The sequence below is a fragment of the Myotis nattereri genome (assembly GCF_964212035.1).
Source record: "Myotis nattereri genome assembly, chromosome: 4".
Classification (NCBI taxonomy): Eukaryota; Metazoa; Chordata; class Mammalia; order Chiroptera; family Vespertilionidae; genus Myotis; species Myotis nattereri.
Window position 1 is genome coordinate 53,022,269 of NC_138079.1, and position 15,232 is coordinate 53,037,500.

Below are 15,232 nucleotides of genomic sequence, written 5' to 3' on the forward strand. Positions count from 1 at the left end.
AAAAATCCTGTTTCTAATATGATAATTTCAATAATCAGAATGGTAAATAGAACAACCTAAATACCAGTACCAGCTTTGTCACTAATCACAGTGCAATCCTGAACAAATTACATAATTTCTCTTAATCTCAGTTTCCTCTACGTCTAAAAATAAACTAGTTGAACTTGTTATGTCTCTGAAAAATACCTACCAAGTTTCAGTTACTATCTTTTGGCACCTTATTCTGGTAGAATCCTTCTCCTATAAGTAATATTATTCCTAAATATACTCTATATAAAATGTAAACAAATATGGGCTGATTGAATTGTATACATTCCTTTTAATTGGAAAATATGCCTCACTGCCAAATTTACAATAGCAGCATTGCATAAAACCTGTTTTCATCTTCTCAATAATATGGAAACTTCAAGCATATCAACATTTGCATCATGGGGGTGCCAGAAGAAGAAGAGAAAGTGAGCAAGGAATTGAAAACCTATGTGGAAAAATAATGACAGAAAACATCCCTAACTTGGTGAAGGAAATAGACATACAAGTCCAGGAAACACAGAGAGTCCTAAACAATATGAACTGAGAGAGGCCCTCATCAAGACACATCGTAATTAAAGTGCCAAAGGGTAACGACAAAAGGAGCTCGCACAAGACTGTCAGGTGATTTCTCAAAAGAAACTTTACAGACCAGAAGGATTTGGCAAGAAATATTCAAAGTGATGAAAAGCAAGGACCTACAATCAAAATTACCCTACCCAGCAAAGCTATCATTTAGAACTGAAGGACATATAAAGAACTTCCCAGAAAAAAAAAAAAAAAGCTAAAGGAGCTCATCACCACCAAACCAGTATTGCATGAAATGTTAAAGGGTCTTCTTTAAGAAGGGGAAAAAAAAGATAAAAAAATATGAATAGTAAAAAGGCAATAAATACCTACCAACAATTGAATCTAAAAAACAAAATAAATGAACAAGCATAACAAAAACAGATTTACAGATCAGAAAACATTTGACAACTGCCAGATGGGAGCAGTGTTGGAGGCTTGGGTGAAAAAGGTGAAAGGACTAAGAAGTACAAATCAATAGTTACAGAACAGCCACTATGTTTGATGCCAGATGGCTGCGAGATTTACTGGGATGATCACTTAATAAATTGTTTAATGTCTAATCCAGCCGTGGGCAAACTACGGCCCGCGGGCCGGATCTGGCCCGTTTGAAATGAATAAAACTAAAAAAAAAAAAAAAAAAAGACCATACCCTTTTATGTAATGATGTTTACTTTGAATTTATATTAGTTCACACAAACACTCCATCCATGCTTTTGTTCCGGCCCTCCGGTCCAGTTTAAGAACCCATTGTGGCCCTCGAGTCAAAAAGTTTGCCCACCCCTGGTCTAATCACGGTGTTGTACACCTGAAACTAATATAATATTTTATGTCAACTGTAATTAAATAATAAAAAATTATTTAAAGCAAAAAAAAAAAAAAAAAAGAAAAAAAGAGTATAAGCATGTAAAGGGATCCTGAGACCTAATAGTTTTGAGAAGCATTGATTATAAACCATTTGGGATAGACCTCACTCAGCCATAATTCTCCCCATAGTTCCCAAGGAAATGGGTGTATGGAGGAAAGAAAAAGGAAAGGGGATATACAGATATCCCACTGGTTGTTTTCATATGTTAATTTATCTCATTTATTACTTACAACAGCCTAATAGTTATGATTATTCCTATTTTACAGATGAAGACACTGAAACTCAGAGAAGAGTGGTGACTTGCACAAAATCATAGCTTGTATGTGACAAAATTAAGATTGCAGCATGCATCTCTTTGATTCTAAAGTTCTTATTCTTTCCACTGCATCATATTTATGGCAGAATCCACACATCAAAACTGGCCAATGGCCAATTAAAACTCATAAATGCAGAGATTTGGTTTGTTGTTTTGTCCTAAATCTAAAGACCTAATTATTTCATTGATTTCCTTTTTTTAATCACTTTATTGGGGTGACATTGGTTCACAAAACCATATATGTTTCAAGTGTACAACTCAACAAAACATCACTTGCACACTGCACCATGCGCCTATTGTCCAAAGCTAAGTCACGCTGGATCCCCATATCCTCCCTTTGCCCACCTCTGCCTACTCCCAATCACTTCACCTTTTTTCATTCAGCCCCTGGGTATGCCCTTGGCTGGAAATCGAACCTGTGACCCTTTGGTGTACAAACTGATGCTCTAACCATGTACCAGGGCAGACTCTACACTTTTAATCTCACCTCTACACTATCTCTCCACAGTGGGTATGATTCTGAAAGTTATTCAGACACAAAAACAGAAATAAAAATAGTTATTATCACAATCTGCCTTAAATGACTATAGGTTTTAAGTTCTTTTGAAAAAATGTAAAGGCCTTAGAATGTGAAATATCAAAAAAAAATAAAAGGCTAATTGCAAATTGTCCCCTCAAGAGTTCAACCGACTGAGAGTTCGATCAAGTGGGAGTTCAACTGCTAACTATGACGTGTGCTGACCACTGGGGGTAGCTCAGAACCAAGGAAGGCCCCGGCTGGCAGCCGGCAGCCAGGCCTAGACATCCAACCCGTGCATGAATTTCATGCACCAGGCATCTAGTATTTAAAAACATAAATTCTTATATTGATTATTAAGTTACTAATTAACATGTTAAACACCCAGCCTGTTTTGTCTTCTGGACGGAAAGTATAGTGTCAGTCACCGGTGACTGACTGGGCGCTTAACGTGTTAAGGCAATTTTTTGTTTTGTTTTTTCTTTCCGATTATATTTTAAGAGATTTTGGACTAAGGAAAAAAAAATGGAAGAGAGAAAAGATGTAGCGTAATTGGGGTATTCAGTTTCTGAGGAAAGCAAAATCCAGTATGTACAGCAGCAACCCCTTGTGGTCTGAGGGGGAAAAATAGTGTATCTATAATTATGGGGGTGAAAATATGTTTTTAAAAAGAATATATGTACATATTTAGCCATTTGACTCAGTCTCAACCCAACACATTAAAAAACAGATGCTTTAAAAAATGATCTGTTGGCAAGATGCTTGTTAAATTTTTATCTGTTGAAATATTAAAATTCATTATGAATTAATTAACACATTATACAAAAATAAAATATTTTTGTTATATCGTTTTACAAAGTATTATAACCACTGGTGATTAACACTGGAAATTTTGTGTATCTTGATATGTATTGCTCAAAAAGAAACTAAATTTATAGGATTACCACTGAATTGATGACATTTTCTGTCTTCACTCTTGAATTCAGTTGGCAGATGTTTTCAAGAACAAAAAATTCTGTCTTATTACAAAACATATTAAGCAGGTTTTCATGCCAGGAATGTCTGACATGATGTTTATTGCCTAGACCAAATCAATCCCCTTATTAAGCCATAATATATGCCAGAAAGTACATTATTTCATATTTAAGGAAAGTTGTCACATGAAACAGTAGGTACTTCAATCTCTCAAGCATTGCTCCTAATACATTAGAAATGTGCAATATAATCCAATAGTGAGTCATATCTATTTATAGTCATTTTGCAAGTAAAATAAAATTACACTTTGCTAATCGTAAGATTTTAGACCTGGATTCTACTTTACTTCTTCCGGTACATACTAGATATTTGCTAAAATTTGAAAAGAGATTTTGGCTATTTACTGAATTCCAGAAAAAAAGAAAATTCAAATACTTGTATATACTAGGAAAATAAAAATGGTCCCAGAGGTTAAATAATCATTATTGTAATATAAATAAATTGAATTTCGTTGCAAAAACATCAGGTAGAAAGTACTCCAGTGGCATTAGCACAGAAGAGAAGAGGCAGAGAGGAGAAGAAAGGATATTTATCAGCCTTCACCAATATTTTGGACATAACCCAAGTCAGAATATCAAAAACATATTTTTTTAAAAGAAAGCTTCAGTTTATTGGAGTTAGCTGTTTCTGAACAACTGCAAAAATTCACATGAATCCTGAAAAAAATCCGTCAGAAAACTAGACACCACATATCTTGCATGTTAAGGAATAAGATTTTTGTCATGGATGTCAACAAGCAATCAATTCATAAATATTTGAGTATCTTCAATGTGTAATGCCAGGCTCTGCCAAGATTCCTATTCTGTGAATGTCTCCTCCACATCTGAATTTTTCCTTGTGTGGCCATATAATTTCCTCTCCCTCCTCCACTTTAAGCATTTTAAAAAAAAAATGCTCTGGTCTAATCATCCTCCTTCTTTACTTCCCATCACCATAGCCCACAACTAGGCCTCTTAGGGAAGAGACAATAAAAAAGTTTTAACCCAGTATTTCATAGATTGGCCTCAAATCACTTTTGCATATATCCACCTATATGGAATACAAACTATAAAATTCTTCTAATTGGTCTTCTTTCTTAGTTGGAGTACTTGTCTTTCTATGGTCCCGTTTGATGCCAGAATAACCCTCATTCCTATGCTGCAGGTCACATTATCTAGGTATCGCTAGAGTAAGGCTTAGTCTTTTTGTTCTGGTCTCCTTTCAGGGGATTGGATTCTAAGTGTGGGTGTAGTATCAGTTCCTTACTTCCTCACAGTATGCTCTGTACTAGTGTGGAAACTGGCTCATATCTACTTCTCCATAGGGATTGACATGCAATTCCAAAATCTATAAAGCATGCTCAAAGATCTAGAGGGTTCTGGGAAGATCTAGTGGGAAGGCATGAAAAATAAATTGGTAATATTAATAATATTATGAGACAAAGACAATGTTTTAAGATAGCACATGACAAATTCCATATAAGTTAACTAAACATAATAACTTCCAAGAATCATATTAAGGAGAGGTTACTGACTATGGTGTGTGGAGAATGTGGGATATCAGCCTGGAACTATAAGATGGATAGAATCGGATTAAGAGCAGTAATAGGAAGCAAAGTTACAGATCCCAGAAAGCACAAAGTGTATATAGGGTACAAGTACAGCAGTCTGCCTGTATTCTTATCGGCAAGTGTGTAAAACAGAAATAGCAGTAGGTCAAAATAAAATATTTCCATTTTCATCCATAATTTTAGCACCAAGATGATGTAGATAAAAAGGAAAACAGAATATCCAACTTTTATATATTCAGATGAAAATGTATAGCTCAATCAAGGTATCAAATATATCTTGACATACTTTTTACCATTAATTTTTAGAATTTATTCTAAGCCACTAGATCGGGGAGCAATCATGTAGCATGCTTTAATAATGCAGGGCATATTTTAAAAAGCAGTAATGGTTTGGGATTTTAATCCTGGCTCCAACACATTATTAACGAAAAATTTATTGTGAAGGTCCTACTCTATAAATATTCATTATGAAGGCTCTGTTCTAGGCTCTGGGGATGCGGCAGTCAGCAAAACAGAGTAAGTGCCTAAACTCATGAAACTAAGTTTTGATCAAGTTTCCTCATCTGTAAAATTAAATCAATATTAGTGATTCTATTAAAAGAGAAAACGTATTTTAATATAATACAATTTATTTATTATTTCTATATTATAAATATATTACATATAAATTGTTTATAGACATTTAACAGTGTCTATTAAGTGATAACTGGTTAAAAAATCTATATAATAATCACATGTATTACTATATCATATCAGGATTTCATTACAATTGGTTTAGTTTTCATATTTCAGAAACATATTTTTGTTTTCAAACAGAACAATTTAGTAAAAAAGAAAGGGAGCAAGAATGTACATTAATTAGAAGCCCTGGTTTTAAAACTTAGTTCTACCATTTTATTAGTTAAGTGATCCTAGACAAAAATGGACCATCTGTGCATCAGTTTCCTTAACTATAAAATAAGGATAAAATTATTTGATCCACCTACCTCACAGAGTTGTTTCAAAGAATAAATGATAAATTTCTAATGTAAATGTTTATATATAAATAAAAGTTAATTTATCCCCATCATATGCCATGTTTTGTGTATGAAAATTATAAACCCTTGTAATTTAGATAGAAGAGTACTAGAAGAACTTATTTCTCAAGTGGATCAAAATTACCCACGAATTAAAACCCTATGTACAAAATGAAGCATTCTTCTCGTTCCTACTATAAGATCATGCCTTACTACATAGAAGTATGTTTAAAGCTATCAGCTTAACTCTGTTACTTTACCCAATTCTAGGAGATATTAAGAGAAAGGTATTTATTAAGAAAAATAACATTTTTCATAACTAAGACTATCAAGTATAAAGCTGTGTTACTTACATGAGACTATTTCTGTCTTTTAGCCCTTTTAATGGAAATCTAGACTGTTAAATGAAATGGGAAAAGAAAGAAAGAGGCAAAAAGACATAATAAGGAAAGAAGTAAAAATGGCAGAAGTGTAAAAGAGATAAAAGAATTAAAGAAAATGACAAAGGGAAAGAGAGCAAATCTTAACAATGAAGCAACATAAAAAGACATTGCTCCTTGGTGTAAGAAAAAAAAAAAACTGATGCTGGGATAAACTAAACAGATGTGAAAAAAAGAATAAAGAAAATGCACACATACAAGAGAACAAAGAAAAAAATCAAAGCAATGGCGACAAGATAAAGACAAAGTAGAAAAGAAGAGATAAAACCTACTAGACAGATGTCAGACATAGATGCTTAATCTGTACATATCATAGGCAAATAAAAGAAACTGTGTAAGAAGAAATAAAAAACAATACCCAAAATCACTTGGTGTGCATTTCACATAAGGAAGTGAATACTCATAATGATTTCTCTATTTCATAAACCTTACATAATCTGCATTTGGGATTTGGATATCAGAGACAGTTTTTATAAAAGTCTGCCTTCAGATAGTGGTTGATAGACTGGATCATATAACAAAAAGCTGAGGACAATCTATAGAGAAGGAGATATGACCCTGATGCAGTCACAGGAAGAAAGGCAGTAACATAACTGCATTAGGAAAAGCAAGCTCCTTACTGATTCCAAGTCTAACTGCTCCCCCACCCCAATAATATATTGATTAACAAGATGCTTTTCAGAAATTTAAATATTATAATCTGCAAAACTTACTCTTGGCTCATTGTTTGATGTGCTTTGGGTATTCTTGGTCAAGAACACGTTTTGGGGTTTTGAGAATTGATACGTGGCTTTCACTACTATTTACATGTCATAACTTACTCAACAGAATGACATATAATCAAATGTCTTGAATACTTTGAGTACCATTCTCAGAAGTATAGTGATTATGCCTTGAACTAGAAGTATATTCAAGAAAATAACTTTGAAAGCCATGTATTTCCTGTGAAAGGTAGTATAAAATAGTTTATTTTTATTAATGAGCTTTTAAAGTAAATGTAAAAATAGCTCAAGCTGAATAATCTCAAACTTTAATACTATCTTATTGTATAATTTATAAAATGTTAATTATCTATGTTTAAATGTTCTGAATTGTTCACTTTGGAAGAACCTATCAATTTACTATTTTACATACCCTGTAGCATTTTTTACAAGCTTTACTATTAAATTATATTTCTAGAATCCATAAAAAGGGCTTTGAAAGCTGCATGAGTCTGTTTCATATATATAATACACAGTGTATATCAAGCAGAATGTGTCAAAGTGCAAATAAAATTGTTTGTGCCCCCTGCAGAATTAGAACTCCTTGGGCAGTACTGCTGTAACGATTTCATGCTGCTAGCATTACAAAGTGCAAAGGTTCACGGGGCAAGAAAAAAGCAAATGACAGAGTTCCCTTACTACACTATCCCCAAATATTCTAGCTTAAATATTTATTAAGATATTAATTACTCTTCCCACCACTATCTGCCCACAGAAGTTAAGCTGAGACACGGTGGATGGGTGGTTGCTTGTAGAAAAACAACACATTAAAACTATCACCACTCGAGATGAAGACTGAGTTTCATGCAGTGCATTATTAACTGCTTTTGAGACTTATATAAACTATCACACTGATATAAGAATAATGTGTTTGTAATTTTGATTTAAAAAGCAGAAACATTAAAAAGTAGCACCCATGGAAAATAAATGGTTAAAAATTAAGGAATTAACAGCTTCTTTCAAAAAATAATTTATATGAAGTAAACATAAGGAAAATAATGAAGAAAAAGTAATGATCTTACTTATTACTTACTCTGATATACAACTGCATCATTTCTTTTTCTCTTTGAGGGTTACGATACTTCTCATAGAAATCACGTCGCTTCTTTGTTTCTTTAGAGACTTTATCTTTTCTTTCCCGTTTTTCTGCTGGTTCATCTGAACTATCAGAAGATGACTGTATATGTATCTTCGGCTTTTCTACTTCAATATAGTTTTCATTGGGATTCAAAACTATTACTCCATATCCTTCCTGTTTAGAAAGAAAAGACAGCTTAATTTAATCCTAGAAACCAATTCATAAAAGTTTTTTTAAAATTCCATGTTAATTTATTTGTATATTCATTAAAACATTTCTTCATAAAAGATTATAGTTTTAATTTTTCCAAAAGAAAGGTGTATAAAATTGTTTGCCTGGGTTGTTTATGTAAATAACCATACATTATTATAAGAAGACGTAATTTTAACATAAAGATTATAAAGTTTAAAATGTTTAAAAGGTGCTTCAGATCTTCTAGAACCCTAAAAATAATTGAAATAAACTGTGAATTAAAAGTACACTTTCAAACGACATTAATATTTATAATATATACTTTGAGAAAATAACCTTTGAAACTGAAGTTCAAGATTCAAACTGCATTTTGTTGTATTTTTCTTTCTTTTACAATTTGTGATTCAGTAAGCATTTTTTGTTTGAATGGTAAAAAGGAATAATATAATCTAATATTTATATATGTATATTATAATATGTATATTGTCATAAACATATACATATAGTGTCTACCTCTGTTCCTTGGATTTTTTCCCCTCTCTTCTTTCAGAAAGCCACACAAATCATAAAACAAAATAAATTAATCTTAGTGTAATGTATGGCAGCAACACTTTAACCCTGAAATTGCTTTCTTTTAGATTTTTTAACTACCATAAAAATCTCTTTTCATAAAGAACTAATACAAGGAAACAAGTTTCAAAATTTAAAATACAGCTCATTGAGCTATTAAGCCTTCTAAACATTTTAAAAGCATATTTCCCTGTCTGATTTAATGCTAGCAAGGCAAACACTTCTATGGTTATCATTAAGAAAACTTTGGTATTTATATTGTTAGACCTCATGGAATATTCTACCATGAGAAAATAGAGAAGGGTAAACAATTACCACTGACAAGCATGCACAACACACATTTTTGAAAGAATTATGTATCTTGTCTTTTCTATTCAATTCTGTTCTGTGGGTGTCCCAATTTTGCCTTGCACAATCCTGTAAGGTCATGCTTAAAACATGTATTATACTGTGATAAAAACATCAGAGCTACAAAACATAAAACTTTAACAAATCATCCTTACTAAAAAAAAAAAAAAAAAAAAAAAAGTAAATACATTTCCAAAACTGTAGAATCTTCTACTTCGTTTGAAATTACATTTTTACCAAACTAATATATAAGAAGATGATTTTAAAAAACTGATAGCAGTAATAATAGCATAGACTCAACTATCTTATTTTTAAGTATGCTATACTGTTGCATGTACTTGTTTTTGTTTTTTTAACAGCTTATTTCACAAACCAAGTACAAACTTCACTGGGATCCTTTCAACTCTACCCCCATTCCTCAAGAGATAATATTATTGTCTAAAACCATGGTTTAGAGACTTTGAAGATCATTTAAGTTCTGATTTTAGTGATAGGACTGTTAATTAAGATATAGTTGTCTTACATACATGAAAACTATATAATGTGTACCAAATTGATTAACAATATCCCACATATTCTTCAATATATGTTTGACTAGAACTTTTAGATACATACCTCTTTCATGAAAGCCTTATAAAATACTTTACAAGACTTTAAATTTAAACATTCTACATCAAAGCACAGAGAAGGCTTTTTTTTTTTTTTTAAGTTTCTTAGCTGGTAAAACAAAGTTTTACCAACAAAAGATATTTTATTTGGTCCTGCTTTATTCTAATCTGTATAGCTATTCAAAAGTCTTGTAATTCATTGTGATCACTGTCAGGTAGACAGATTGTCACTTGGTGATTTTCTACAGTTGGACACACTTGACTAGTTATTAAAATCACATTTGAAGGAATTCCTACCCCTCTTCCTTGTGCCTCTTACAACTTTTCACGCCCTTCTCAAATTTCAGCTATAACTTCTCCTCCCACCAAAAGTAAGTTAAAGAACACTGTTGCACTCTGCTAAACAGGGTGAAATAGAGGCATTCAGTACACTGTCTCTGGTGTAGGGAACATAGTCAAAAAAGGTCACCATAGGCCAAGAAGAAAATTGCCTCCTTACTAGCTTCTGTACCGAGAGTAAGTGGTCTCCTGTCATGTTTCTTCCCTGCCTTCTCTGAGTGAAGTGAACTTTAAATACACACACACACACTCTCTATCACTTACACATGAGTCAGAGATGAAAACAGTGATATACTATATTTTAATGATAATTTCAAAAATTTAGACATGATAACAAAGTGGGACTTAAATTGGTAGAACATTAGTATCCTCTGCAAAAGGAATGAATTCCCAATAAAGACAAATACTTCAAACAAAATTTTTGAGTTATAGGAATTACAATTCTTACCCTATTTTATAAGTTAATCACTGGAAAGATTTTTGTAATTATCAGGTTTATCTGAGCAGAACTTTATACTTCAATTTTTAGAAATCATGAATTGGAACATTATTGTGTCTATTTTATTTTAAATGGATTCTGAAATTTGATGTGTCCCATCTAAATAAGTATAAAACAGACACACATAAATCATCAAAGTAGTATTTGTCTAAGTTATTGATTATGTAACTGAAAATTACATGACTCATTTGTCCAATTTTAAAAAGACACAATGTCAATTTTCACTGAGGCACCCAGAGATGAAAAATGATTCTATTTTAAAATCACCACTATACAAATCAATTAAATAATTTTTTATTATTTTTATTTTAACAATGAATGTTTCTCTTTAAACAAATGAATTATTTAGAAAATATTTTACCTTTTAGATATTTCATACTGTCAATTTAATTAAGGTAACAAATATTCAGGAACATTTTCCACAGAAATGAAAGCTAATTTTAATAAATGTCTTCGTTGAAAATTTAATTACCATTCCATAAAATCTTACATTTTTCAATTAAAATTTTCTGATAAATTAATTAATGCAATATTCACAAAGACCATTCATAACCATATTATAATGAGTAGGAAAAAGCTAAGTAACAAAGGTAACTATCCATTTATGTGCTCTAATCATAGATATACAGTAAAATTTCATCTTTTTCTTCTCTCTGTCACATACGAACACTGTCAAACAAGTCCCTTTACATAATAAAACTACAAAGATTTTTGCCATGTCAACCTTAAGATATGGAAGTCAGAAAGTTAAAGCAGAAAACACCAGTAGTTAAATTTACCCACTTAAGGTAGAATAATATTAATTTATATCTTTTTAAAAATCAGAATACCGTTCAAAAAATAAATTCTATTCCTAGTAACTCAATTAGTACACACAGAAAGAAGAGAAAAAAGATCCTATTTTGACCTTTAACAAATGCACTCATAAAGTTTTTCAAAACTACTGTAAAAAATCTGGCATCAATTCAATATCATAAAAGAACTTTGCATTGCCATTCTAACAAGGGGCATTTTAAGTATTCTAATACTTACAACCTTAAACATTTTATATTAAAGTATTCCTTTTATATTTAATTATTCCTTAAGCATGCTAAGTTGCTCACAAGATGAAAAGTTAGGTCATTTCAAATATACATGTAGTTTTCTGTTATCTTTAACAAGATAGAATGATCAAACTGATTATCTAACACTGTACAACTAAATAAATAAAACTTTTAGCATCTCTCATACTGATTTACCCAAATCAATTCCAATATCCAACATTTCAAGAGACAAAGCTTACATGAAGTTGTAAATTAACTGTCATTTGACCAAGAAAGTAATAAAGAGGACAGATACTGGTAAAAGTAAGCTTTATCTCTTTAATTTGTCTAATTGCATTTCTCTATTCTTTTTTATAGCTATAACTGTAGTTTCATTTTCAGATCAGTGTTCATATGGTATAACCATAGGATCTTAATCAGAAATCCTCAAAATTTCATAGGTAGATATAGCATTTTATTCAGCGCAAGTACTTGCTGTGATTGAAACAAAATATATAGGCCTCCAGGCCTTCTTTACTTTGAAGTCTAGAGATGCACTTACTAATAAGTAATAGTTCATTTATCATTTAATCAACAAATGATGGCTTAGGTCAGAGAGGTCTAAAACAAAGAGGTGGTGCCAATCACAGAGAGGAACTCTTGCTAAAGAAATTAAACTAGAATAGAAATGTACTTATCAAGAATATTCTACACTAGATATATTTTTTAAATGCCTGACCAAAGCAGAATGTACTTTTGACCCCAGAAGAGACCTTGCTAAAACTGAAGATTTAGCCAAGTTAATTTACCTAATAATTACCAATTATAAAGAAAATTAAAAACAGGAGCAAATTCTATATCTTTTCAACTCTTCTGTGGTTGGCTAAATAAAAAAAATCAGCTGAAAGTACTGAGCTCTGCGTATTAACCTTCCAACACGACAAGCCACATGTGACCAAAGGGGTCAGGGGCCAGAGTAGAATCCTTTGACCTATGGAACTATCCATTTTGGTCTTCAGGCAAGGCTCTGTAAGAGATCATTTTACACAAATTTATCACTCATATTTTTCAAGTTCAGCATTCTATTTGCTTGGGTTGAAAGAAGATAGGTGTTCTTCCTCAAGGGAAATGAAATCCAAAGTGTTTATAAACTACATTTACCCATGGTTAAAATGGACAAACCACTGTCCATTCATCTTTCCTGAAAGATGTATGCTGTGTTTATTCTCATCTTTTTCACAAGAAGGTATGCACATACCACTGTTGCAACATCCTACATGCAACAGTGAAAAGAGGTTATGACAACCTATCAGAAGTCACTAGTGGAGCGTTAAAGTAAACATAGCTGTTGGAGCTGCAGCTCTGCTTGAAAAATGCCCCCTCCATTATTTCAGCAATTTTCTCAAGACGTGACCTGGGACTGAAATGCCTGAAATGTCACTTGACTCTGTTTTGTGCTTCTTCCCAATGTGCATTTAGGTAACAGCACCCTACTAATACCTTGTAAATTGTTTGTCACAGCCATGCTTCAACCTGTAGCTACCTAAATTCTAATGTATACTCCATAGTATAAAAATACCATAATGTGAATCAACATAGACCAACCTAGTAAGTTTGCAGCTTCAAATAGCTCATCAAGTTAGTAAGTAAAAGAAAACATCCTACAAAAAGTTTTCAGAGGACCACCTGTTGTCTATTATTTTTACATAGCACTTACTCATAAATCATAACACAGGGTAATTAATCAAGCTGTCAAAGAGAAGGTCAAAGGTTATATGGTAGAGTCAGAAGGTCATGCATGGGCTGATAGAGGTCAGGGTCACACTGCATTCCTCATTATCAAGTTGGGATGAGAGACGGCCCAAGCAAACAAAAGTGAAAGCAGATGGAGAAGTGAGTGGATAAAAAAAAGAGAGAGAGAATTTCACAAACAAAAAGAAAAGTGAAAGAAGACTGTCAGCTGCCTTCAAGTAGAGAATAGAGGAGAAAAGAAATAAACTGAAATGTGCTCAAAGGAGCTCAAAAACATAAAGAAACTACAATTTTATTAATTAAATAAGTTGAATATAACTTTTCTTGGCCATCTGATTAGTGCACACTAAGCAATATTAGAAAATATATGTTTGCTATCTTTAGACCTTCCCTAGTTAATGTGCTTAAGATAAATAAGGTAAAGGCAAAGAGTTTTAAGGATAAAGTATGATTGCAAAAAAAACCACAAAAACTTATGAGGGGTTTTTTTTTTCCCTTTAATAATGTTTCAGGGTTATAAGAGAGATGCAAATAGTTTTAAGCTACAGGATAGATAATTTTTGAGTATGATATAATGATATCTACAAACATAAACACATCATAAATGTCCTTCTGAATAACAAAACAGTTATAAAATATTCTATTATTACGCTGGCCTGAATTAGATGCAGAAAACTGTGCAAAATTAGCTGTCACCCTTTGCTCAAAATCTTTGTTAATCTCATTTTGAATGTTTGCAGCTTTATCAACACATGCATCAATGTCAGCTCCTTGGTTACTGAACCGCTGTAGTTGGAAGAAGATATAATTAAAATGTTTTGGCACAGAAAAGGTGAAATTGTATCTTCCCTTGTTCCCTTAGGAGTCTGTAAAACATGAAGGATATATTGACAAACACACACCCTTGTCTCCGGTTCTGACATCCCAGGTCATCCAAGAACTATTTATTTTAAAATATTCACTTTGCACTTTACCCATATTTTCACCTGCTCTTCTTCTAACTTTTACTAGGTTTTAAAATATTATGTTGCTTAAATGTCACAAATTTCTTTTCATATTCATATTCAATATCATATTAAAGCATTGTGTAAAATCACAACAGCATTCTAAAAACATTTACCATTCATTATTCAAGACAGAAACATACTTGAATACAGCATTATGAAATTTTTTATATTCTTTGCTTCTCATTTTTATAAAAAGAAATATTCACCCTCTCCCCTACATTAAACTGAAAAAGAATTACAAGCTACAACTGTTGCCCAGTCAATAATAGATCAAAATCCTTAAATGGATATAGACACACCTCCTTCATTGCATGGTTCCATGTGGACTTGGATGGACAGACAAATTTATCTCATAAACTTTACTGTTCTGCATGCTAGTTAACATCTTTATGTTTAAGAGTACTGAATGGAAGTCCAATATTCTCCTAACTTATTAAATTGCATCATAAAATTGTGTCAATCTCAAAATATTATCTTTCACCCAATTAGATATCATAATATATGTTTACATTTTTAAGTTACTCTTAAAACCTGCTTAAGAACCATGGTACACAAATCACTTTATCTTAACATATGCCACCTTTCTTTTTTTCCCCAAATTAAAATATCGTATTTTAAATATTCTTGTTGTTTCAAGGGTATATTAATGTTTTGCTTGTAGTTCTCAAGTCCACTTACAAGGATGTGGACATAATGAACGAGATCCCATGTATTCAATGAG

The 15,232-nt window shown here is 32.0% G+C and overlaps 1 protein-coding gene across 1 annotated transcript in view; it reads right to left on the reverse strand.

Moving 5' to 3' along the window:
* Positions 1 to 15,232, reverse strand: part of ARB2A (ARB2 cotranscriptional regulator A) — a 387,607-nt gene that overhangs the window by 213,228 nt on the left and 159,147 nt on the right. Inside the window, exon 7 of the mRNA XM_081088717.1 lies at positions 8,130 to 8,348. Within this exon, the coding sequence (XP_080944843.1) occupies positions 8,130 to 8,348 (219 nt within the window). The remainder of the gene's footprint in view (positions 1 to 8,129; positions 8,349 to 15,232) is intronic.